The 24,896-nt window shown below is 48.8% G+C and overlaps 1 protein-coding gene across 13 annotated transcripts in view; it reads left to right on the plus strand.

Moving 5' to 3' along the window:
- SLC45A4 (solute carrier family 45 member 4) overlaps positions 1-24,896 on the plus strand; it is a 94,874-nt gene that overhangs the window by 37,122 nt on the left and 32,856 nt on the right. For 10 of the 13 annotated variants that reach the window (XM_077351384.1, XM_077351381.1, XM_077351375.1 and 7 more), the window contains one exon: positions 21,187-21,864. In XM_077351384.1, coding sequence (XP_077207499.1) covers positions 21,636-21,864 — 229 coding nt within the window. In that variant the 5' untranslated portion in view covers positions 21,187-21,635. Of the gene's footprint in view, positions 1-11,338; positions 11,501-20,037; positions 20,061-21,186; positions 21,865-24,896 lie in introns of those variants that run through there. The other 3 variants (XM_077351383.1, XM_077351382.1, XM_077351388.1) reach the window with 3 other exon arrangements.

Consider the following 24,896-nt stretch of genomic DNA (forward strand, 5'->3'; position numbering starts at 1 on the left):
GGCTTTGGATCCCATGCATACTGTTAGAGTTGAGGGGAAGGGGCTGTAGCTCAACGGTAGAACGTCTGCTTGGTATGCAAAAGGTCCCAGGTTCAATCCCTGACTCTTCCAGTCAGAAAGGACATCATAGAATCATAGAGTTGGAAGGGATCTCCTGGGTCATCTAGTCCAACCCCCTGCACTATGCAGGACACCCACAACCCTATCGCTCATCCACTGTCACCTGCCACCCCCTTGAGCCTTCACAGAATCAGCCTCTCCATCAGAGGGCTATCCAGCCTCTGTTTAAAAATCTCCACAAGATTGAGAACCCACCACCTCCTGAGGAAGCCTGTTCCTCTGAGAAACCACTCTCACAGTCAGGAACTTCTTCCGGATGTTTAGACGAAATTTCCTTTGGATTAATTTAATCCCATTGGTTCTGGTCCGTCCCTCCGGGGCACGAGAGAACAATTCTGCTCCATCCTCTACATCAGGGGTAATCAACCTGTGGTCCTCCAGATGTTCATGGACTAGGATTCCCATGAGCCCCTGCCAGCGTTTGCTGGCAGGGGCTCATGGGAATCGTAGTACATGAACATCTGGAGGACCACAGGTTGATTACCCCTGCTCTACATGGCAGCCTTTTAAACATGGTCGTAGGTGATGTGAAGAACCTCTGCCGGCCTGGATTCAGTAGAAGGCTGCTTAATGTGTGAGGCAAGTCCTAGTTCAGAACTGGCATCTTCTCCTCTGCATCTACCACTCGGATGACAAACGCGGCTTCTTTTTAATGATTTTTCCTTCTGCGGGTAGCCCCGTGAAAATGTCGGGTCAGTATGCGGCAGCCACGAGGAATGCAAACTCCGTACCAAGCAGGGATCGTGCTGGAAAGGAATTGAAAATGAAACGGCCTATGTCGTCAAGCTCCCATACCGATACGTGGTGGGCTGGGGAAAGTACAGAAGAGGGCACCCGAAATGATTCAGGGGTCAGAGACCCTTTCCTTTGAGGACAGGTTGAAGTGTCTGGGGGTCTTCAGTTAAGAAAAGAGATGACTAAGGGAGAACGTGATAGAGGGATGTGAAATTATGCATGAGATTGAGAGCGAACCCCCCAAAAGTCTTCATTCCTAAAATCCAAGGACTTGGGGGGGGGGGTACTAGTGGGTGAGGCAGGAGCTTCAGCCAGAACCAAAGGAATACTACTTTAAAGGTAAAGGTAAAGGTATCCCCTGTGCAAGCACCGGGTCATGTCTGACCCTTGGGGTGACGCCCTCCAGCGTTTTCATGGCAGACTCAATACGGGGTGGTTTGCCAGTGCCTTCCCTAGTCATTACCATTTACCCCCCAGCAAGCAAGCTGGGTACTCATTTTACCGACCTCGCAAGGATGGAAGGCTGAGTCAACCTTGAGCTGGAAGCTGGGATTGAACTCCCAGCCTCATGGGCAGAGCTTTCAGACTGCATGTCTGCTGCCTTACCACTCTGCGCCACAAGAGGCTCTTAGAATACTAATACTACTTTACTCAACAGGTAATTCAACTGAACTTCACTGCCAGAGAAGAAGAGTTGGTTTTATACCCCACTTTTCACTACCCGAAGGAGTCTCAAAGCGGCTCACAATCGCTTTCCATTCCTCTCCTCACAACAGACACCCTGTGACATCAAGAGAGCCTTGACATTCTATGAGAACAGCTCTATCAGGACTGTGAGTAACCCAAGGTCACCCAGCTGGCTGCATGTGGAGGAGCAGGGAATCAAACCCAGTTCGCCAGATTAGAAGCCGCTGCTCTTAATGCTGGCCATGAGTACAGACGGCTTTAGAAGGAGGTTAGACAGATGCCTGGGGGATAGGTCTATGAATAGGTGCTAGCTGGGCTGACTAAGGGAGCCTCCATATCCAGAGGCAGCAAACCACTGAATCCCAGTGCCAGGAGGTAGCATCATTGGAAGGTCTGTGCCCTGTTTGTTAGCCCTCCATGGGTAAGAACAGGACGCTAGACCAGATAGACCACGGGTCTGGTCTAGCGGGGCTCTTCTGACGAGGCATTTCTTACAGAGCTTTCATTCCCGTTGCAACACAGAACGCCCTTGGCATCCAGTGGCAGGGAGCCGGATGACCGAGAGTGCCTTGTACTGATGTCATGTCTTCTGATTGCTGAGCTGTTGGTTTCCAATGGGGATTTCAGCATAGTTGCTCCATTCTCACTTCTGTTTGTGTGTGTCTGTTTTTAAGGGGGGGGGAATGCAGCTTAAAGCAACCTGCCCATCCTGACTGGCCACGCTACAAAGCTAACATTTGTTCTGGAGAATATCTTCCAAATGCCGCCCAACCCCCTAGCGCAGACCTGAATGGGTCGTTGTTCAGTGGTAAACTGAGGCCTCCTTGGCAAGAAGGGCGGCATTGTGCGCCAAGTTCTCAGCCTTTTTACTAAGGCAGGGGTAGTCAACCTGTGGTCCTCCAGATGTTCATGGGATACAATTCCCATGAGCCCCTGCCAGCAAACTAAGGGACCCCTTAGTGCAGGGGTAGTCAACCTGTGGTCCTGCAGATGTTCATGGATTACAATTCCCATGAGCCCCTGCCAGCGTTTGCTGGCAGGGGCTCATGGGAATTGTAATCCATGAACATCTGCAGGACCACAGGTTGACTACCCCTGCACTAAGGGGTCCCTTTCTTGTCAACAAATCAGTTGGGTTGTTTTTTTTTTTGCACAGGCCTCGGAAACGGTCCTTTTACCCGTCTGTGGATTTATGGGGGTGGGGGGGCGGGCGCATGATGGGCATCTTAAAATGGTAGCATTTATCGTCGCTGCTACATGACTGGCCATGTTCCAAAGTGACCGACTGTAGGGAAGCGGGTGAAACCGCACTGAGAACTAGAAATGGGATGGGATGAAAATAATTCCTGATTCCTCTGCCTTTGGTGCATTTTCCAGAGCAGGGGAATTGCTTGACCTCTCCTTCTCCTGCTGTCTGTAGGGGCAGCCTGGGGAAGGTCTCAAAAAGGGTATTTCAGAGCTGGGAAAATTACAGGGCAGGGGGCAGCCAAGGTGAGGAGTGGGTTGGAGGACCTTCCCTAGAAGGAAAGGATGAAGAGTCTGAGACTTTTCAGTTTAGGGAAGAGATGACGAAGGCGAAACATGGTAGACCAACAAAGATTCATTCAAGGTGCGATCTTTTGTGTCCATGCATGGACTAGATGACCCAGGAGGTCCCTTCCAACTCTATCATTCTATGATTCTACCCAGATAGGGATCAAAATGTGGAATTCACTGCCAGAGGATGGAGTGATGGCCACAGGAATAAGCAGATAAGTTGTGTTCTGTTTATCGGGGCATGGTATGCTGCAGGGAAGTTAACTTAGAAGGTACTTTGGATACATGATCTGCAGAGGGAATGCTGGATCAAGTGTCTCCGGAGAATGTGTAGACGTTCCTGGGAAATTCTGGAGTAGGCGGGGATTTGTGTTTCTGCCAGTGCCCATCTGACAACTGGTCAAGAGAGGTCGCCATGTTAGTCTATAGCTGTAAAGAAGACTCCAGGAAGGAGCACCTTAAATCCTGACCACATCACAGGTGGGAAGGCGCAGAGGAGAAGGTTCTGGGGTATCTGAAGAAGTGCTCAGTGACTCCTCCCCTGCCACAAATTTTGTTAGTCTTTAAGGTGCTCCTGGGCACTTGGTCTTTTCCCACATCTGAAAACTATCCATGTGCTTGCAGAGTTGGAACCCCATCAGCAGAAACAAAGCCCTTCAGGGTGAAACCCCCTGCTTTGGGCTAGCAAAAAGGAGCGTCCAGGGACCGCTGTGCTTGGTCACCACTTTTCAGTATTTTTTTCCCTGCTATCCTCATACTGTCTTTGGCACCGGGCAAGTTATTCATCTCGAGCACCTTTTCCGAAATATTCGAGTCATTTCCTTTCTGCTTCCTGCAGCCTCCGCATCTGATAAGAAACTGGCAAAGGACAGAAAAAGAATGAAAGACAGTGTGGAAGAGGGCATGAGAAAAGGGCAGCTAGGAAGCGAGCGGGCATCCCTCGAAGACCAAGGGCCCCGGGGGTGCCGAGAGACAGGATACAGACCAGTCTCAGAAAACACCGACTCTGCACACGCTGGCTTCCTAACAGGCATAGATTTGTCTTCTCCTTCCAGAGCCAACAACGGACACTGGAATTGTAGATAGCGCCTGGCAACTCTCAGCCCTTTGAGTTTCGGGAAATTAGGCCGCACAGTTGATGCGCAGATGAGTGATTTTTTGGGGAGTGGGGGGCATGTTGTCTTTCACACGGAAGAATTACTGTGCACGTATTCTTCCAGGTACTTGGAAACGAAAACACACACACACACGCCCCTCTGAAAATGTAGAGCAGGGGTAGTCAAACTGCGGCCCTCCAGATGTCCATGGACTACAATTCCCAGGAGCCCTTGCCGGCAAGGGCTCCTGGGAATTGTAGTCCATGGACATCTGGAGGGCCGCAGTTTGACTACCCCTGATGTAGAGCGTGTCCAGATTGAATGCAGAATTCAACTGCTTGGCCCAGTCGTAAAAGATTGGGCAACCCCTAGCCTAAGCCCAGAGAGAGCTGTTTTCCAGTCTCCTGAGCTGACTTTGAGCTCTGGAAGAGAGAAAATAGTTCTCAGCAGAGGTGAGCCTCAACTATTTTAGCAGCTTCGGAGCGACTTGGCTTTGGTTGCGCGAAAGGCCAGAAGGAAGCCTTTTCGTTACGAAAGCTGCTTTTTAAAGCTTTTGTGCAAGTGGGTGGTATATAAATTAAATTATACATAATTATATTTTAAAAAATCTTGGGAAAGCTTCTTCTTCCAAAGGGGGGGGCGGGGGGGGACCCAGCAGGAGGCTATTTTTCATTTTCAGAAGCTTGGTCAGAAACTATTTTTCCCCCCATCCATCATCCCTGCATCCATTCCAGCAGTGGCCCTGCCTTACCGGGACAAACTAATCCATCAAATTAGAGGAGGCCGAGCTGCTGCCGGGAGGTGAGCGAGAGCATTTAATCGAAGCCGAAATCACATGCAGCCCTATGCCCCGGCACGGACAAACGAGGCGGCCAAATCCGGCTCCTGGTGCATTTTGCTGCTTCTCTGCCTCCGGAGCTGGATTTGGTCTCCTTTCTAATTCTCGGCACCACTCAAGAGCCCCGACAGCCATTTGGTGCTCCAACCCTCTTGATTTCGTTGGGTGAATTTCTGAAGAAGGCTGCGGCGAAAAATAGCCTGAACCGGTGGCTTGTTTGAATTATTTACACTTTTATGCATTTTCCAGCCATTGTTGGTTGTCAGTCTGAAACAATTGTCTTTTGTATTGTTTGAAACAATATGTGAAAAGAGACCCTCAATTATTGTCGTGGTTTATTAGTGCAAGTTTACACAGTCACTGCTGTGCGGTTTGTATTTTCGTGACGTATCTACTGTGGCTCTGTTCATGTTAACTCGGCATATGTAGCAGGGCGACAATGAGATGCCGGGCATGGACAGAGTCACCGGGTACCGGGTCTTAATGTAAACTGGTTCTTAACATTGTAACACTTGTTTGTATTAAGATGTTGTGAGCTGTCCTGGGACCTAGTGGTCAAGCAGCATAGAGATTTTAAAATAAGTGAAGCAGCCTTTGTCTTGGGGTTGGACTAGATGACTCTGGAGGTCCCTTCCAACTCTCTGATTCTACTGAATCAGACCAACCTATGGTCCAGCAAAGTCTGCGCTGTCTCTACTCAGACTGGAGGTGTTCCACGTCACTGACTACCTGATCCTTGTTTATTTATTTATTCAAAATTTAACTTAGATGCCACCCAGCTCGCAACATATCAACAGTAAAACCATAAATTAACATTTGACATTTAAAACGATCCAATTCGCATATTAAAACCAATCAGAAATTTGGTGCCTTCTTTTTGTGTGTGGGGGGGGGGGGTACAATGCATTGTTAAGGATTTCTTGATGTTGTATAGATGTTTGTTGACTTGTGTAGAGGGAGGGCTGCAGTTCTTGGTGCTGTCTTTATAGGCCTCAACTATAGGCCTGCTTATTTCTAAAGAATAAGTTTTATGGTTCTGGTTTTTGTTGTTGCTGTTGCTGTTGTTGGGGGAGGGGGGGGGCTTGCCAGTGCTGTGCTTGATACTTCTCCTTTAAGACTTGTGGAGGGGGAGGGGGGGGAGTTCCCAGAGCTGGTTTATCAGCCTCTGTCCCGCAGCTAGCCGAAAAACACAACTGTGCCTGATCCACCTATTCTGTGTTTGTGTTTCTAAGTGCAGCCGTGGCATTGATTTAAGTGTAATCTGATCTAATATTAGCAACCGCCTGAGGGGCAAAGTTGGCCCGGAATAGCTGCCCAGTTTGTTCAGACCTCTCCCTACGTTTGTGCGACTGCCTTTTTAAGGAAACTGGCTGGGGCATTCAAAGTTTCTCATGGCTCCCCCCCCCCCCTTCCAAAAAGGTTATTTATGCAGGACTGTCCACATGTGTAGCACTTTAAGGAATAACAAGCAAAAATAAAGAGAGTGACAGAGTGCAAAAGAGTGGCATTCCAGCCACCCTGGAGGTGCAAATTCATTCCCAAACTAACTTTTCAGAGGCATGAACTGCAAACCCTGCTCTCTTTAGCCAAAAAAGGAAGTCCCTGTGTTTATTGCATTGTAAATTCAAATGTGCACTTTTAAGTCTCTGCAGGGCCAATTCCGGCTCGGTAAGGGCACCCTTATTCTCCTCTCTCTGTTCTTCTTTTGCTTTCTTTTTAGCTTGTGGCTGCCACCGCCTTCTTTAAGGGTTCCGGATCCCCTGCAGAGAGACCGTTTGGTAGGTTGGGTAGCCAAGTTGGTCCGAAGCAGTAGAACCAAGCTGGATTCCAGTGGTAGCTTTAAGACCAACCAAGCTTAATTCTGGTTGCAAGCGTTCGTGCATGCACCCGAAAGCTTAGACCCAAAATTAAAACTTTCTTGGTCTCAAAGGTGCCACTGGACTCAAACTTGGTTCAGTTTCCTAGGCTGACAGCCCTGGATAGCCCCTTGGTTTAAAAGAGGTTTTTTCCATCACAGCAGGCGGATCTTCTCTGAAGGTAAGCCGCAGCAGCCGTGGTCCAAGTGGCTCCACGGTTTTGTGTCTGCTCCTCCTGTGCTATATTAGAATTCCAAAGCTGCCCGCAGACTGAAAAGAATTGGGGAGAACCCCCCCCCCCTTGGTAGAGGAAAGCTCAGGCGAGAGGAGGTTGGTTCCCCCATAAACTTCTGTTGCAGAGGTGGCTAAAACTGGGGCTTTCCGGATCTCAGTGGACTACAATAACCATGAGCCCCTGCTGGCAGAGGCTCATGGGAATTGTAGTCCACGGACATCTGGAGAGCCACCGTTTGGCCACCCCTGTTCTATTGGTTCTCCCTTATCCCGTTTCATTTTTCAGCGTGCCACTTGAGAAGCTCATGTAAGCCGAGAGGGGCCTGTGACTATTGAGGGGCTTGTTGATCCTCCTCACCTCGCCTCCGTTTTCATCTCGTATTAACCGTAAACAATAGCATGATCTCTATCTTAAGCTGTGCATTGGAAGACTCAGTCTACAAGGTTACTGTTGAATCATTCAAGACTGGTGCTTGAAACGCCAAGAGCTTGAACAATTCTGCCTTCATGCTCCCCCCTCCTCCCCCCCCCATGCAGGTATGAAGCCTGCATAATTCTTTACTGTCATGAGCAGGTCAAGGCCTCGGGGAGAGCAGCTCTACAGCAGCATTTCCAGATACTCTTACATTGGAACGTCACCGTTCTGGTTTCTGCTTCATTGGCGGGCACCGTCTGAAATCGAAGCCCCCCCCCCCCTCTTTGTTTAAAGAAATGCTAATCTCCCTTTCGGTGAACGTGTGGCAGAATGTATGGTATAGAGCATGTCAAGAAAGGGCACTGCCCCAACCCTTAATGTTCGGCAGCGCATAGGGAAGATTGGCATATGCCAGGGGTGGCCAAAGGGTGGCTGTCCCAGCAGTTCCCATGAGCCCCTGCCAGATGCTGGGAGGAGCTCGTGGGAATTGTAAACCATTGACATCTGGAGAGCCACCCTTTGGCCACCCCTGGAATACGTAGTCACCAAGTATACTGGCTCCAGTGCCCACAGTATCATAGGATCAGAAAGCTAGAAAGTGTCCATAGAGGCCATCTAGTCCAACCAGCTCCCTGCTTCTGAAATTACAAACAGACTAGAGAACAGATTGGGGAGACCTCTTTGGGAGCCCCAGAATTGGACCCCTGGTCCAATCTTTGTTCAACTTGGGGGTTCTTTTGAGGAGAGGCTCCTGCAGCAAAGCTGCAAGTTTGGTGCTTCTACTTCAAACCCTCACACCCCCCCCCCAAGCGCCCAGAAATGACAAAGGGGAGCTTTCTCCCCTTTCTCTTTAAAGTTTAAATGGCCACTTGTTCTGATTGCCAAATCAAGTCAAATTCGGCCATTTAAACATAGGAAAACGGTGATTCAGCTGATTTGTGCCTATTTCAAGGCTGATTCGGGTTCTTTTCAGCCAATCCAATTCGCACATCCCTATTTGCAGCCTTGGAGCCATGCAATCTAATTTGCCGCTGTGAATTTAGGGGCTGCATTTGCTTTGTTTGATGGGGCGCCATTTCTGTGTCCACCCCTTTTTTGCCCCAGGACAGCCGATAAATTAATAGTAACCAATTGGGGGCTGGAGCAGAATGGTTTGACCTACACCACATTACTTTGTTTGCTGACCTCCAGGTGAGGCTGGAGATCTCCCCGTTCATCTCGATAGCATGGAGATCAGTTCACTGGAGACGGGGGAGGGGAGGCAGCATTAGTAGGACCGTTTGGCACCAGATCCCTGCTGATCTCCCTTCTCACCTCCAACCCCCAATCTCCTGGAGTTTCCCAGCCTGGAGTTGGCAACCTCTTGGAGACGAAATCCAATGCGAACTGTGGCTGTCGTGTTCAGAACTGCTTGAACATTAATCGTGTTTTCCATTGGCAGAGAACTGGACAGAAGGGGTATCTCTCCTCCCCCCCCCCCTTTCTGCTGCCCCGTTCTTCCCTATGCAACACCGAAGGCCTTCTGCTGATCCAGGGTGGGGATGGAGGTTTCGTTTCCAGGAGGTTCTGCTGGATCAAAGCCAGGGTTTGTTACGCCACATTTTATCTCCGAAGGACTCTGAGCTCTTTCTGCGCAGTGCCGCATTCCATTGATTGATTGATTTCATTTCTAGCTGGTTTTTCTTGCTGAGACTCAGGAGGGATTACAAAATATTAAAGAAAAACAATGCAGCCAGGCAGGCATAAGACTACCAGGGAGCAGTGCAATAAATCTGAGATTACGAAATCAGAAGGCGTTGCAAAAAAGGGGGGGGGGGGGACCATCGCAAGACGTGACATAGCCCTCATAAACAATACAGAAAATGGATTTCAATAAACGGCTTTAAAAGGAGATGAGGTAGTTTGGCGCATGAGTCAATCAGTCACTGGCTTCTAGCCATGGCGATGGAAGGGAAACCTCCACATGCAGAGGCAGTCAATCTCTGAATCCCAAAGCCAGGAGGCAAAATCAGGGAAAGGCCTTTACCGCCATGCCTTGCTCGCTGACCGGAGGAACTGGATGGCCACTGTGTGAGACAAGGTGCTGATCCAACAGGGGGGTTCTTATGTTCTTAATGTAGTGGACTGTAATCCTGTACCCTTATTTAAAAAAAAAAACCCTACAATTCCTATGAGCCTCCTGCCAGCGAATATCCACTTGAATTGTTCAATTTTGCAGCTGAAGGGATAAAGTTGGGGTGGGGGGTGTCAGCCTACTGCTTTGGCCTCATTCTGCACCCCTGGGTGACCTTCCCCAGGTGTTTCTCGGAAATCCTTGCTGCTTTGGATTGCAAGGCCGCCCCCCAGTCTCGACAGCTAACGCAAGGACCTGCTCTCACTCAAAACCGGCGAGGGACAAAGCGTTCGGTTCATCCCTCCTCAAAGACTCATTGTTAGGAAGACGATGAATCATTTATACTGACGATGGCGCTCCGGATGAGAGCGAACTGCCTCACGTTCTCTCCGGTTTTTCAAAACAGGCTTATGTAGGTCACGCTGAATCACTTGGCTGCAGGCTGGCTGGAGCATTATCTTCTACATATGCCAGTCGTTGGCTGCTGCAGAAATCTTTTCCGAGGATAAAATGAGCTAGTCTTGACATTGGGACAAAACTCCTATTTATGATTGCCTTAAAGGCACCTTGGCCTAGATGGCCTGGATGACTGTGATCCTGTCAGATCTCCAAAGCTAAGCAGGGTCATCCCTGTTGAGCAGGGGTAGTCAAACTGCGGCCCTCCAGATGTCCATGGACTACAATTCCCAGGAGCCCCCTGCCAGCATTCGCTGGCAGGGGGCTCCTGGGAATTGTAGTCCATGGACATCTGGAGGGCCGCAGTTTGACTACCCCTGCTGTTGAGTATTTGGACGGGAGACCACCAAGGAAGGCCAGGCTTGCCACAAAGAGGCAAGCAATGGCAAAACCTACCTCTATTCAACTATTGCCTCGAACAACCTACAGAGTTGCCGTCGCTGTGCCCAAACTGTGGCTCCCCAGATGCCCATGGACTACAATTCCCATGTGCCCCTGCTGGCATGGACACCCGGTGAGCCACAGTGTGGCCACCCTGCACTACACCATATTGGCTCTTTTTTATTATTTTATTTTTGGATGGGTAGGTGGGTCAGTGTAGCTCAAGAAGAAAAAGAGTTGGTTCTTATTCGCTGCTTTTCTCTGCCAGGAGTCTCAAAGCGGCTTACAGTCGCCTTATGGGGTATTGTAAGCCACTTTGAGACTCCTTTGGGTAGAGAAAAGCGGCATATAAGAATCAACTCCTCTTCTTCCCTTTCCCCTCCCCACAACAGACACCCTGCAAGGTTGGTAAGGCTGAGAGAGCCTTGATATTCCTGCTCGGGCAGAACAGCTTTACCAGTGCTGTGGCGAGCCCAAGGTCACCCAGCTGGCTGCATGTGGAGGAGGAGTGGGGAATCACACCTAACTCACCAGATTGGAAGTCGGTGCTCCTAACCACTACACCAAGCTGGCTCTTGCTGCGACATGAATGGAAAGTGGTTAGCTTTGGCCATTTGATGAAAGCATTTGTTTCTATTGCTCTCTGAAGACGAATCCATGTGATTCTTCAAAGGTTCCTAGCTTCTAACTTCATTACTCACATTGTGTCCCCCCCCCCCCTTTTAAGGAATGGGTTTTTGGAAGCACATACTGAATAAGAAAGCGAGCGGGTCTCTATTTTTTTTTCTAGAATGATTACTTCCTTTATCAGGGGTATAAACATTTTTGAAATGGGAGGAGCTGCTAGCAATAAAACCCGATATCTGAGAACGGTGTCGAATTCGAGGTGTCTGACCCGGAGGATTGGCTGCCCTCCCTGAGAAATGCTTTCGCCGACAAAACATAATCTTATCTGCTTCCAGGACATCCAGAACTTGACTTAATCCCTGACGGTCTGGAAAATTAGAGTTCGTGCTTACAGTATGTCTTGGGGTAAAATGCTCTAATTATTAACCTCAACCTAGTTAATAATAACGCAGAAGAAGAGAGCTGTTTAAAAGGCCTTGACGGGAGGAGGGGGTGGGGGTGGTCAAGCAAGAAGTATATTAGTCTATGAAAAGTCACCGGCATGGTGTCTGGGGAGGGGGGGGGGCCTTGGTGCTGGCCAGCTGTTTTTAGAAAGTGGGTGGGCCTTTTGTCCAGCAAGGCATCTCACTGGCTATTGGAGATTTGATTGGCTGTGCAGATTTCTTTTTTAAGTTGCTTTGGTAGTAGCTGTCACCACAGCACAAGGACCTTTTGTGGCTGTCTCCGCCTCCTGTGGCAACCATTTTCCATCAGTGGTTTGTGTCTGTGCCCACTGCGCCACGTCAGAATTCCAGAGGTGCCCGCATGCTCAAAAAGTTTGGGGACCCCCCCCCCCCCCACTGTGCAGTTAGTGCATAAGCAAAAAAATACCTTTGGAGGTATCCATTTCAGCTCAGTTTGTTCATGGTGTGTTTAGGGCAGGAGGCACTGGAGGTCAAATTTGCTTGCCAGTCAGGAGTGGTGTCTCAGCAGGCGTTGCCCCGCTGGGGATGTCTCTGGAAAGGAGTGAGCGATTCTGTGCATGCTGATAAGCGTTCTCTTCAGCTCTCTTGCAGGGTGCAGAGAAGCAACGTTAGATAATGGCTCAGGACCTCGTGGTGACTTTGTAAGATGAGTTTGGAAGAACCCTGCAACTCCCTAGTGCTTTGCATAGCTTGGGCTCCCAGCCTCTTTGGGCTTGTGAGGATCTTTGGAATTCCGACAGAGGGTGGTGGGTGCAATCGAAAAGTGGCCATCTCGGGAGGCCGAGCCAACTACAAAAAAGACATGGACAAATTGTGAGGGTGTAGAGGAGAGAGTCCTGGCAAATAGATGGGGAAGAAATGGAGATAGTGACAGATTTTATTTTCCTTTATCCATTTCATGCAATAGCCTTTGACTGGGCTATTGTGGCAGCTTCTTCTGACAGTGTGGTTGGAGAGCCCCATACCATCTCTCTCCTCGCCCTCTTGGGGTGCTGTCCATTCATTCAGCCTTTAGGCAATTCATTTGCCATGGGCAGGTTAAATAGATAGATGGGTTCACAGCAAAGAAATGGCCAACTCAGTTAAATTTCACTGTACCTACCTGTATATGCATATGGAGGATGGAGCAGAGTTGTTCTCTCTTGCCCCAGAGGGACAGACCAGAACCAATAGGATGAAATTAATTCAAAAGAAATTCCATCTAAACACCCGGAAGAAGTTCCTGACAGAGCGGTTTCTCAGTGGAACAGGCTTCCTCGGGAGGTGGTGGGTTCTCCATCTTTGGAAATGTTTAAACAGAGGCTGGAGAGCCATCTGACGGAGAGGCTGATTCTGTAAAGGCTCCAGGGGGTGGCAGGTGACAGTGGATGAGCGATAGGGTTGTGAGTGTCCTGCACAGTGCAGGGGGTTGGACTAGATGACCCAGGAGGTCCCTTCCAACTCTATTATTCTATGATTCTATGATTCTCTGCTTTGAGCACGGTCAGGCAGCTGACGTAGCATTCCCACTGTGACGTTGGTAAGCTGAAAGGAGTAGTCTAGTTTCTATTTTTGCACGTTGCTTCGAGCGGAATTAATGCGGCTTCCGTAGAAATTTGCACTGGAAGTTTAAAGACTCGCCAGCTGCCTCACCCCCACCTACATGATTAAAACATTTAAAGGGCATGGAAGCTTTCCTCTGAAAATGGCTTTCAATTTTTTTTTTGGGGGGGGGTGGAGCATGTATCTTAAGTACCCTCTGAATTGACATCCTTTGCAGTAGCGTCCTCCAAGACATCCTCTTGCCCTGCTCAGGTCTTACTAGCTGTGGGCCATGGCTTCCTTTGTAGCAGGGATGGCCCGACTGTGGCTCTCCAGATGGACATGGACCTGCAATTCCCATGAACCCTAGCCAGCACATGCTGGCAGGGACTCATGGGAATTGTAGTCCATGGCCATCTGGAGAGCCAGCTTGGCCCCTCCCACTTTATAGAGTCAATCCATGCCCTGTGGGGCCCTCCTCTTTTCCTGCTGCCTTGCACTTCCAAGCACGATTGTTCTTTTCCCTTCTTGACAAAAATTGGGCTGGCTGATAAATGCCACAGCATAGCACAGGGGTAGTCAAACTGCGGCCCTCCAGAGGTCCATGGACTACAATTCCCAGGAGCCCCCTGCCAGCATTCGCTGGCAGGGGGCTCCTGGGAATTGTAGTCCATGGACCTCTGGAGGGCCGCAGTTTGACTACCCCTGGCATAGCAGAATGTGGCCATGGAAGAGCCGCTGTCCGATTGCTGAAATGGCGGCGGTCCAATTCTCCTTGCTGGGTACCCTCCATCCAAATGGGAGTTTATTTTTGGATGCAAGCCTCCTATTTTTAGTTTTGGCCGAGCGGCACGTGCGTAACACCGAGGCTGGATTTTCTGTGCATTTCGCAGCAAGCGCTAACAAATTGGCTCAACGACTCGAAATCCCGCAAGGCGAGTCACAGAGTGTGTTTTGTTCGATAACGTCAGCCCTTTAAAGACAAGGCCGTGTCGTTGGCCTCGATGCTCCACCGCAGCGCCGGTTTGTGAATCTTCAAAGTGCATGCGCCGTTTCAAATGCGGGCCTTCTTCTTGTGACCCCTCGCGACTGAGCTTTTGCCAAATTTGGTATATGAGGATGGCACCGTTTCCCCAAACTTAGGATAGCCGAGACCGTAATCCCTTTGTTTTTGTTTATAACAATGCTTCGTTCTCGCCCTCGAAAGGGCTGAGCACGACACATGGACGTTGGCACATATTGTGGCAAAAAGAGAAACAGAGCGGTCTCGATTGAAAATGGCTTGAGGGGAAGGAGGGGAGGATCTCTCGCTCGGCATGAGATCCAAATTAACTGTCATAAAGGTAGCAAATAATGCGCTGATAGTTTCTTCCTTTTTGCATTTAAGATGCCCTGAGGTTTGTCGGTCTCCTCAATTCAGAAGGTGCCTGTGTCAAAAACAAACCCACTTTCCTGTGCCTCTGTGTTTGCACTGGTCAAGGAAGGGGAGCTCGGCCGTGTTAATGCCTAGACTACTTCGATAACAAGTAACAATAGCAACCCAGAAAAAGGGTTGGTCTTCCGGTGCTGAGGTCTGAGAATGCTTAGTCGTCCGGGTTTTTTCATTTAAAAAGTTACTGGGTCCAGATTTTCCTGTGATCTGTCTCGCTTGTATAACTGATAATTCGCCAGCTTTGCTTGTGCATGAAATGCGAGGATATAACTGTCAGGGTTCGAGGGGTCCACTCCTCTTCTTTGCTCCGCCTCGGTGTCGGCAGACGGGAAGGCAGGTCGGAATAGCACTTGTGGCAGATAATCGACGTCTCAGAATGGAGTCCACCGGGAAACCCGGGCTGAAACTCCCGGGCTCGTGATAGTTTCTTGCACTATCCCGAACCCCACCTCTTCACTGACGCCGACCTCTCCCATTAAGTAGCTTTCCTCCCTTGCATCCCCCGCCCACCGAACCCTTAAAGGAGAAGCTCCGGCGTCTTGCATCCATCGTTTCAATCTTGGGCGGCTCCTTGCCCGGCCAAGACCGCTCCTCACTCCTCCCCGGTCCTCCAAGCGCAAACACTGCTCCTCGTTGAGGACTCCCCCCGCCGAGGACTCCCCTAGACCCGGCTCTGCAGGGTTGGATAAAGGTCCAGGTGATACGCCTCTCGTTGGTGGGTCCCCGGGTAGGAGCGGTGAAGTCGGAGAAACCCCGACAATAACCAGGGAGCCTCTGCCGCGTGTGCTGAGACAGGCCATGTCGCATAAAGTAAGTCATTCTCACCGTTCTGCTTTTGATGACACCGAAAGTTGCGCGTTGGGGATTTTTTCAACTGCAAAGGGATAGAAATTAAACTGGCACAGGTGCACGTCCTTGGGGCCAGGGGCTACCAACTGGTTGGAAAGTACAGAGTGCAATGCTCTTTGGAGGACATAGGTTTAGATCTGAGTCAGTTCAGCATTGGCCTCCTGGAAGGCTGCTTGGATGTTGTTTGCCTTGACCGCCCGGAGGCAACCCACATTTTGGCATGCTTTCAAGGTGTGGTAATAGACCAAGACTTATTGCGTTACAATGTAGGAATGCCAGCAGGTGTTCAAAAAAAAAATAGGGCTACTGTAATGAGAGAACATCTACTGACAGTGCCTGAAATGCTCTATGCAGGCAGAGGGGTTGTCTCTATTTTTTTTCAATTTTAGAACTCTGAAGGCATACGGTGTGGCGTTTGCCTCCATGTTGAATGCACAGTTGAATGTCGGTTATGTGTTCTTCCTAGTCACTGTCATAGTCTCTGTGCAAGTTGACCTTGCCTGTGTCCGGTCTGCAGGATTTGGAAGGGTTAAAACTGGCATACCCAGTTCCCAACCTTGGAGTAGCCCGCATGTGCCATTTGAAAGTACGTGAACATATACATTGTGGTGCCCTGCACACAAATAATCACCTGGTTGCCCAAGTTGGAGGTTACTGTGAAACTGTCTTGTTTAGTAGAGGGATGGGTTTGGATGTGGATCGATTCCACAGGGGTTATTTGCAGACCTTCACATCCAGGTACTCACAGCCTGCTAGATTCAAGTCTTAGAAACATAGAGCATCCAGGAGCCAAGGTTACCTTTGTCAGATCTGACAAAAGGACCTTCAGTCATCCCCCAAAATCTGGTTGGTTTCTAAGATGCTAGTGGACGGATCTAGCTAGTGTTCTGAAGACCATTATGGCTACTCCTGCTGGTGGGCCTCTTGATGACACTGGGGGGTTGTCCACCGTGGGACACAGAGTGTTGGACTGGATGGGCCATTAGCCTGATCCAACATGGCTTCTCTTACGTTCTTACTCTCTGGAACAATCTTCGAAGCCAGCCATGAGCTATGTTGCCGTAGTCTGAAGCTGGCAGGTCCGCCCAAGGAGATAAGCCACTGGTTGAAGGCTATTGCAAGTCTGACCTCCAGGACCACTGAGAAGACAGAACAGATACACCATCAACAGGAAGAGAGAGAGATTAGTAGTTGCAGAAGTATGGGAGAATATTGTCACCATCTATGGTATGGGAAGGCCATTGATTCCCCACAACCTTTTGTAATCTGCATTGATTGTGCAAACGATCTGCCAGTCAGTCCCGGGCCGATCACTTGCAACATCTTGTCTTGGCTTGAACGTCATTGGTAAGTTGTATTTTGACATATTGCAAGGCTGAATTTACTGATCTTGGCTCGGAGACCCGTGATAAAAGTACGTTGCCTTACCTTGGGATGTGAACCAGCTTGAAGCCACCGTTTCATCAGAGCCTTTCTAACTCTTTCGACATGCTTAACGTCTCAGGGCTTAGTTCAGCATGAAAAGCCAGTGGAGAACATTTCACATTGCACTGAATGTAACAAGGTCCCCGAGGCTAAGATGCCCTCCTAGAATCATAGAGATGGAAGGGGCCATGCAGTTCCACCCCCTACTCAGTGCAGGATCAGCCTAAAGCATCCAGGAGGAGGATTTGTCCAGCTGCTGCTTGAAGACTGCCAATGAGGGGGAGTTCACCACCTCCTAGGCAGTCTATTCCATGGTTGAACTAGACTCCTAGAATCATAGAATTGGAAGGAGCCTGGCAGGCCATCTAGTCCAACCCACTGCTCAGTGTAGGATCAGCCTCTAGCATCCCTGATAAGAATCTGTCCAGCCACTGCTTGAATACTGGCTGTTACCCTCAGCTGTACAGCAGTGCTGACAGTCCTACAAAACCCCTTGAATGTATCAATAGAAATACTACGATTGTAGGGCCATCTTGACCTCAGCATAGCCCCAACGGGGCTAGCTGAAGGTCACTCAGCTGGCTGCACGTGGAGGAGGAGTGGAGAATCAAACCCAGTTCTCTAGGCCAGAGTCTGCCGCTCTTAACCACTATACCATGCTGGTAGAGAAGAATTATAAAAACCACCTCCTCTTCCTCTTCCTACTTCCTTTGCCGATACTTTGGTCTTCAGGAGAGCCGCCAAGTCCATGAGCAACAGGCCATCTGACATGCTTCCAGGCAGTGGGTGGGGTTTGGTGAGGCTTTTGCCCTGCAGGACCTCTGATTGGCTGGGCCAGTTAAAAGGCATCTTGTTGAGCAGAGCTTCTGCCTGAAAGGTTGAAGAGGTCCTCTTCATGTTCAACCGTGCTCCTGTTTGGCCACACCTTCAATGGCAGCCATTTTGGGATTGTACCCACAAACCTGTCTCAAAATTCCAAAGTATTCTGAACAGTGGGGTGCCCCTGCCTTAGCATTTCTTCAAAATAAGAAATTGGTGGTTCATTTGTACAGCCTGCAGGCCTCTCTGAGTCAGGAGCACAGGATTAAGCTGTCAAAATATTGGATTTTTAAAATGCTGCTTTCAGAAAGCTTTAGTACAAGGAAGTGGAGCATGGAAATTTTCCACTGCGCCTTGCTTCATTCTCGGTTTCTACATAGCCGTGTCTATTAATGCATTTTAATTAGAGCAGTGGGGGCAGGTCAGATGGAACAGAGAAGCATTAGATGCCTGAAATTGGCACTGGATCATGGTAAACACCGTGGGCACACCCTAAAATCAGGTGTAGCGAGGCTTTAATCAGTTATAAGTGCGATTAGATTTTTAAAAAATGTTTATAATTAACCGAACAGGTGGTTTGGGGGTGTCTGAAAATGTGCTTGCTGGAACTTTGAAGACCAGTTGGTACTTCTGGAGTAGACAGTACTTATTTTGATGGGCCAAAGGGTCTGATTCGTTACAAGATAGCTTCATGTGTTCAGTTCACACCTGTGAAGGTGTGTAAAATGTGTGGCGTAAACCTGATCATGTGGTTAGCAGGTGCTGTGGACCTGCAAGTTCATTGTGGTTGCCCCCCTTGGTGTCTGTGTGGCCAGAAATACATCTCCCCATTCATTCATAGAATCATAGAATCACAGAATCATAGAGTTGGAAGGGGCCATACAGGCCATCTAGTCCAACCCCCTGCTCAATGCAGGATCAGCCCTAAGCACCCTAAAGCATCCAAGAAAAGTGTGTATCTAGCCTTTGCTTGAAGACTGCCAGGGAGGGGGAGCTCACCACCTCCTTAGGCAGCCTATTCCACTGCTGAACTACTCTGACTGTGAATTTTTTTCCCCTGATATCGTTGTACTTGAAGTTTAAACCCATTCATTCATTCATTCATTCATTCATTCATTCATTCATTCATTCATTCATTGGATTTTTATACCGCTGCTGCCAGTGAACTGTCTCACAGCGGTTTACAACAGTGTCATAAAAACGATATACAATATAAAAATTATACGACCCCCATGAATAAAAGTTAGCAATCCCCCACCAACAACAACAAATAAAATGGTGGTACATAAAATCTCCTCTATCCACAAACAAACCATTGGAATCGGTCAAAAGGACAATATGGATATTAAAATAAAATAAAGTTAAATAATAACAGGGGGGGGCATCCTCCAAAAGCTCATGACACTGTCTAGTACTGGGCGCTAGAGCCTGGGGGCCAGCGGGGGACACCCAATATTTGAAAACTTCATGGGCTTTCCATTTGTTTCCAAGAATAATTCAAAGCCTGTCTTTATGAATCTCTATAAAATCAGAGCCCAGTAGGACCTTTAAGACCAACAAAGATTTATTCAGGGCATGAACTTTCGAGTGCAAGCACTCTTCGTCAGACTATGATCTTCTTACATGACAGGGAATATATATATAGGGAATGTAGAGAATCCCTGACTGGTCTACCCTGCCTTGCCATAAATGTTCCAGGCTAGCCGGATCTTCCCAGGTCTTGGAAGCTAAGCAGCATTTGCCCAGGTTGGTGCTTGGGTGGGAGGCCGTTAAGAAAACCCAGTAGGCAATGACAACTTGAAAACTTTACGGGAGCTGCCATAAGTCACCTGTGACTTGACAACACTTCCCACTACTTTGTTGGTCCCGGACTTATCCTGTCACAAAACCCACTTTGGTCCTGAGAATTAAGATTAATTTCAGGGCTCTTTTCCCAGTATCTCCGTTTTCCAGATTCAAGTGGGAGGTTAGCAAGGAAGGGATTTCATACTGGTTAAGGGAACACCCTTCTCAGCCAGTGTTGTTGGGCACCCACGCGTCGTCTTTTCTGATAAGAGGCCTTCCTGTTTGCCCGTGCTTTTAATAACAGCCGGCAAAAGCCGCAAACTCGTTCTTGCGCTTTTACTTGCTGCATCTGGTTCGTTCTGTAAAGCCACCCTGGGTGTTTCTTAGCACAAGAGTCCCCAACATGTGGGTGAGAGCCCACAAGGAGGGGTCTGCCTGTCACGAGGTTGGGAGGAAGTTGAGCTAGGAGAGAAGGTTCTAGAAGGCTCTGTGGTAGATGTGGGTTTTGCTGCCCACAGAGTGTTTTTAGGGAGCAGGCCAAGTGGGATTGTAGCCCAGCAGGTTTTCTGACTAATCCTTGGAGATTGGTTTTGTGGTACAGGTTTTTAATAAATATTGCCTTGGCAGCAGCTGCCACCTCAACAAAAGGATCTCCACTGTGTGACTGAAGGTAAGTTGTGGCAGCCATTTTGTGGGTGGCTCCGCCTCCTGCAGTGGCCATTTTATGGTTGCACCCACCATGCTGTGTCAGAACACCAAAGGCGCCTGCAGGCTCAAAAAGTTTGGGAATTCCTGGCTTAGTGTACAGAATAAGAGCCTTCTGGTTAGTTGTACCAGAGATGGAAACCAGTGCTGAATTTGAAAAATAGAGTGTAGACTTGTTCAGCTACAACTGATGTAAAATTACTGGAATTTTAGATCAGGAAGGGGGGAAGTAACCCATGCAAGTCAGGGCGGTACACTAACCCTGAGCCACATGGAAGGGTGGTATATAAATTAAATAAGTAATAGTAACAGGTTTACTTGCAAGCAGATCTCAAAAGCTTCGGTAAATGTAGATGTGAATTGTAAAACATTTGAGAACCGATCTTTGAGCAGAAAGAAAAGGACCCAGATGAACCATTGCAATGCATAAGGGGTATAGTTTAAAAGCGTACAAGAAGATGCTGAGGAAGCCATGTCATAGGGAGGATGGTGGCAGCGCATGAGATCAGCAGTAGAACATCTGCTTGGCATGTAGAAGGTCCCACAGTAGATTCTCATTGTCCGTAGTTGAAAGTACCAGGAAGTGGATGATGTTAAGGATGTCTAGCCTGAGATCTTGGAGATCTGCTGCCAGACTAAATCAGCAGTCGTCACGTAGGTGGGTGGACGAATGGTTTTGCTCAAAGAAAGAGCTGTGGCTCAGTGCAAGAACCTTTGCTCATCAGGCAAAAGGTCTCTGGTTCAATCACCGGCATCTCCAGCTAAAAGCAGTAGGTAGTGTGGAAGACCTCAACCTAGGACCTTGGAGAGCCACTGCCAGTCTTGGTAGACAGTAGTTATCTAGAGAGATGAATGGTTCTCAAGGGAAGAGCTCTGGCTCAGTGGCTGAGTCTCTTCTTGGCATGCAGGAAAGTCCCAGATTTAATCCGTAGTATCTCCAGTTGAAAGGACCAGGCAGCAGATTGTTGAACAACCTCAGCCTGAAACCCTGTAAAGTCGCCTCCCGTCCGAGGAGCCTTAGATGAGCTAGTGGTTCTGATTTAGTCTAAGGCCTCTTCATATGTTCACATGAGTTACTCTTTTATTTGCAGATTAATCAGCCGCTCGATGGGGATTACCAGTGGAGCAGCTCTTTGTGTCACCTTCCCACCACTGTGTAGCCAGCAAAACAACTTCAACAACTCTTCAATAACAATTATGAAACTGGTATTAACTGAATGGCAATTATGGATTTTTAACTCTAGTTCACAGTAAACGAAAGCCCAAGCCAGCACGCCATATGTTGAATTTCCAACCAAATAGCTTTTTGTTATTGTTGATCTTCTTCTCCTTCTTCTTCTCTGAATGTTTCGACGTCTACACGGCAAATTGATGACGCAGCCTGTTCGTAACCAGGGGGAATTACAAATTTCGCTTGCTCGAGGGACGCAACGTGCCGTTGGAAAGAGAAGACACTGTAACTTATCATTAGAGATGATAGCATTATTTATATAGGTATAATAAATAAATAAAAGATATATATATATATATATTTGTGGTAATGAAAATGGCCCCGCAGAATGCCGACTCGGAATCTATGCAAGTTCAAGAGCTACCTGTGGTCCAGATCCAGAAGCCGGAGAACGAGAGTAAGGAAGAGACCATCAGCGAAGGATCCATAGACCGGATTCCTGTACGTCTCTGGGTGATGCACGGCGCCGTCATGTTCGGCAGGGAATTTTGTTACGCTATGGAGACAGCTTTGGTGACTCCAGTGTTGTTACAAATCGGTAAGTTGAGAAAAACCCACACATTTATTGCATGGCGTGATAAACGCTCCTCACTTGTTCACCTTTTGATGTGGAGTCTGCGGAACCTCAGGTTCAGTTAGCTCATGTCGGTCTTCTACAGCAGGGGTAGTCAACCTGTGGTCCTTCAGATGTCCATGGGCTACCACAGGTTGACTACCACTGCTCTACAGTATTTCCTGCCAACCTTCTAAGACAGGGGTAGTCAAACTGCGGCCCTCCAGATGTCCATGGACTACAATTCCCAGGAGCCCCTGCCAGCATTCGCTGGCAGGAGCTCCTGGGAATTGTAGTCCATGGACATCTGGAGGGCCGCAGTTTGACTACCCCTGTTCTAAGAGCTGTCGGTACCAGCATGTGCAAACGGGTAGGGTCCGGCTTCAAGTCCCACAGGTCCTTGGGCAGTAGTGGTAACATCCTTGAGCACATGCTTTAATTTATACCCCACCACTCTCGACAATGTCACCTCAAGTCAACCCACCCACTCCCCCTCCCAAAATGGCCTGGGAAGGTGTGAAGGGGGAGGGGGCCCGGGTAGGTATGTACACAACTATGCTTCCCAACTATATTCTGCGCAACTGGACCATGACCCAGTTTCTTGAAGCCTGAAAAAAGTTTCAGGGGTTTCTCAAGTGTAAATCTCAGCTGGATTAGGCTTTAATTCAAGTTTGTGACACCCCAGCTAGTAAAGCCACCTAGGGCAGGGGTAGTCAACCTGTGGTCCTCCAGATGTTCATGAACTACAATTCCCATGAGCCCCTGCCAGCAAATGCAAATGCTGGCTGGGGCTCATGGGAATTGTAGTCCATGGACATCTGGAGGACCACAGGTTGACTGTGGTCAACTGTACCCCTGACCTTGGGTGTCTTTCTCAGGTCCCTGTAAGTTGTTTGTAACATGAGAAGCAGGCTAGAACAGCTAGAATTCGAGTCCGGTAGTACCTTAGGGACCAACAGCATTTTGAGGATATCAGTTTTCAAGTGTCAGACGCATGCTTGCTGAAGTTTGTGACCTTTTACTGAGCCCTGAGTTACAACAGTGACGGGGGTTTACCGTGTGGGCAACCAAGATCTAATTCACCAGACGGTCTTGGGGGGAATTACGCTTGAGCTAACATCCCTGACACAGCAGGGCGGGGAGGGGTGTTTAAAATAAAATACACGACCTGTTTCATTTTCTACCCCGGAGGTAAGGTGGAGAAATGGATCTAAGCAAGTCATTTATCCAATTTACTTTGAGCCTGGGGTGCTGGCAGAGGCTGCCTGCAAAACTGCCTGCTGGAACACAGCACGGCATATGGGCTAATAAGAGACAAAGGGGAGTTTGATGAAAATTGGCACTCGGCACGGTACCCCGCAAGCGGGGGGCGCAAGGACCTCGCCGGAAGATGTCAGCCTTGTGCATCCCGGTTAATTGGCAATCTTATCTGGGACAGGGGAAAGTTCCAGCTGCTTTTGGCCATGTAATTGAAGGTGATTTGAACAGAGAGAGTGGGTGGAGAACTGAAGGTGCTTAGCTTGTGGAATGCCGGCTGCCGATATTGCCTCATGGAGCAGTTCTTCTTGGAGAGCTACAAGGATACTTTGCTTTTCGCCCTGGCGAGCATTATCCAGTACGGACTTGTTTTTTGGAAATTCCTGTAGATTGTTTTGCCACGATAGAAGCCTTAACTAGAACATAGGGGAGCTAGTCCAGTCAGAAGAGGGTACGTCTGGGTGGTGTTGAGCCCTTTAACGCTGCTACGTCCCATGAATTTCGTTAGGAACTAGCGTGGAGTCTGTATAGATCAGAAGTGGCCAAACTGTGGCTCTCTAGATGCCTGTGGACTACAATTCCCATGAGCCCCTGCCAGCACCATGGGAATTGTCATCCATGGACATCTGGAAAGACGTAGTTTGGCCACTTCTGGTATAGACGATAAGATCTACATGTGCCTTTTCAAGTCTCAGAATTCCTGTATGAACGTAATCTGGGGTGGGTCGAGGGAGAGTTGTACAGAGGCAGCAGTTTTTGGTGCCAAACCTACCCAGGTAAGTGGGGCTACCTTCAGCCTCTTGACCACTGCCCAGATTAAGGTAGGTGCCATTGGGGGTGTATGTATGGAAAACACCCCTCCTTGATTGCATGAGAGCTTGCCAGAAGCAAGCTTGGATGCTTTAGAATGCTTAGGGCTGATCCTGCGTTGAGCAGGGGGTTGGGCTAGATGGCCTGTGTGGCCCTTTCCCACTCTGATTCTATGAAGCTATACTGCAACATTTCCCCGCTGCATCATGAACTGCGCATTTTCAAGACTGATGACAAGGATCCCGTGCGTTCTGTGATTGCATGGTAGAAAAATTGTAAACACACACAAACATACCATGCTGGACTTCCTAGGAACCATAAGAGAATTCAGGTTGAATTGGGCCAATGGTCCCTCCAGTCCAACACTGTGTCGCAGTGGCTAAAAGCCAGGTTCCATCAGGTACTGCAGAGAGGCTAGAAGCCCTGCCCCCAGTCCTTTGCTGCTTCCTGAGGTTTGTGTCCCAGGGCTGCATCTTTCAAGAATTCTGCTTCCCAGCATTCTTGTCGTGCAGTGGTCTTAAAAGAGAAGGGAAATAGCCTAGCACTCTGTTGAAAAGGCTCCCTTTTAATGAAGCGCATTCCTCTAGTGCTTAATCCAACTCAGGTATGCCAGTTGGGAACATTTTCTGTCGCTGCACTTCTGAGCATAGATATCGCTAATCCCGAGGCTTTCGTTTTCACGGGGGGGGGGGGAGAAAGCGGCCAGAGCCGTCCGGAACTAGAGCAGGTTGCCCTTCTGCTGCTCTCGAGAAGACATTTGTCACTGCTCAGAGATCAGGTTGAATCTTGAAAGCTGGTTATCGTGAAGCACCAGAACCTGGCTTACTAAAAAAGAGGTTCTGTTTGGTGTCTTACTTAGCAACCTTTACGTTTAACACGGCCAGTGGGGTTACTTGATTTTGAAAAGTTTTCTTCTCAATGTGCCACTTAATACGGCTTGAAACCTTAAG

Source organism: Paroedura picta, chromosome 9 (assembly GCF_049243985.1).
Source record: "Paroedura picta isolate Pp20150507F chromosome 9, Ppicta_v3.0, whole genome shotgun sequence".
NCBI lineage: Eukaryota > Metazoa > Chordata > Lepidosauria > Squamata > Gekkonidae > Paroedura > Paroedura picta.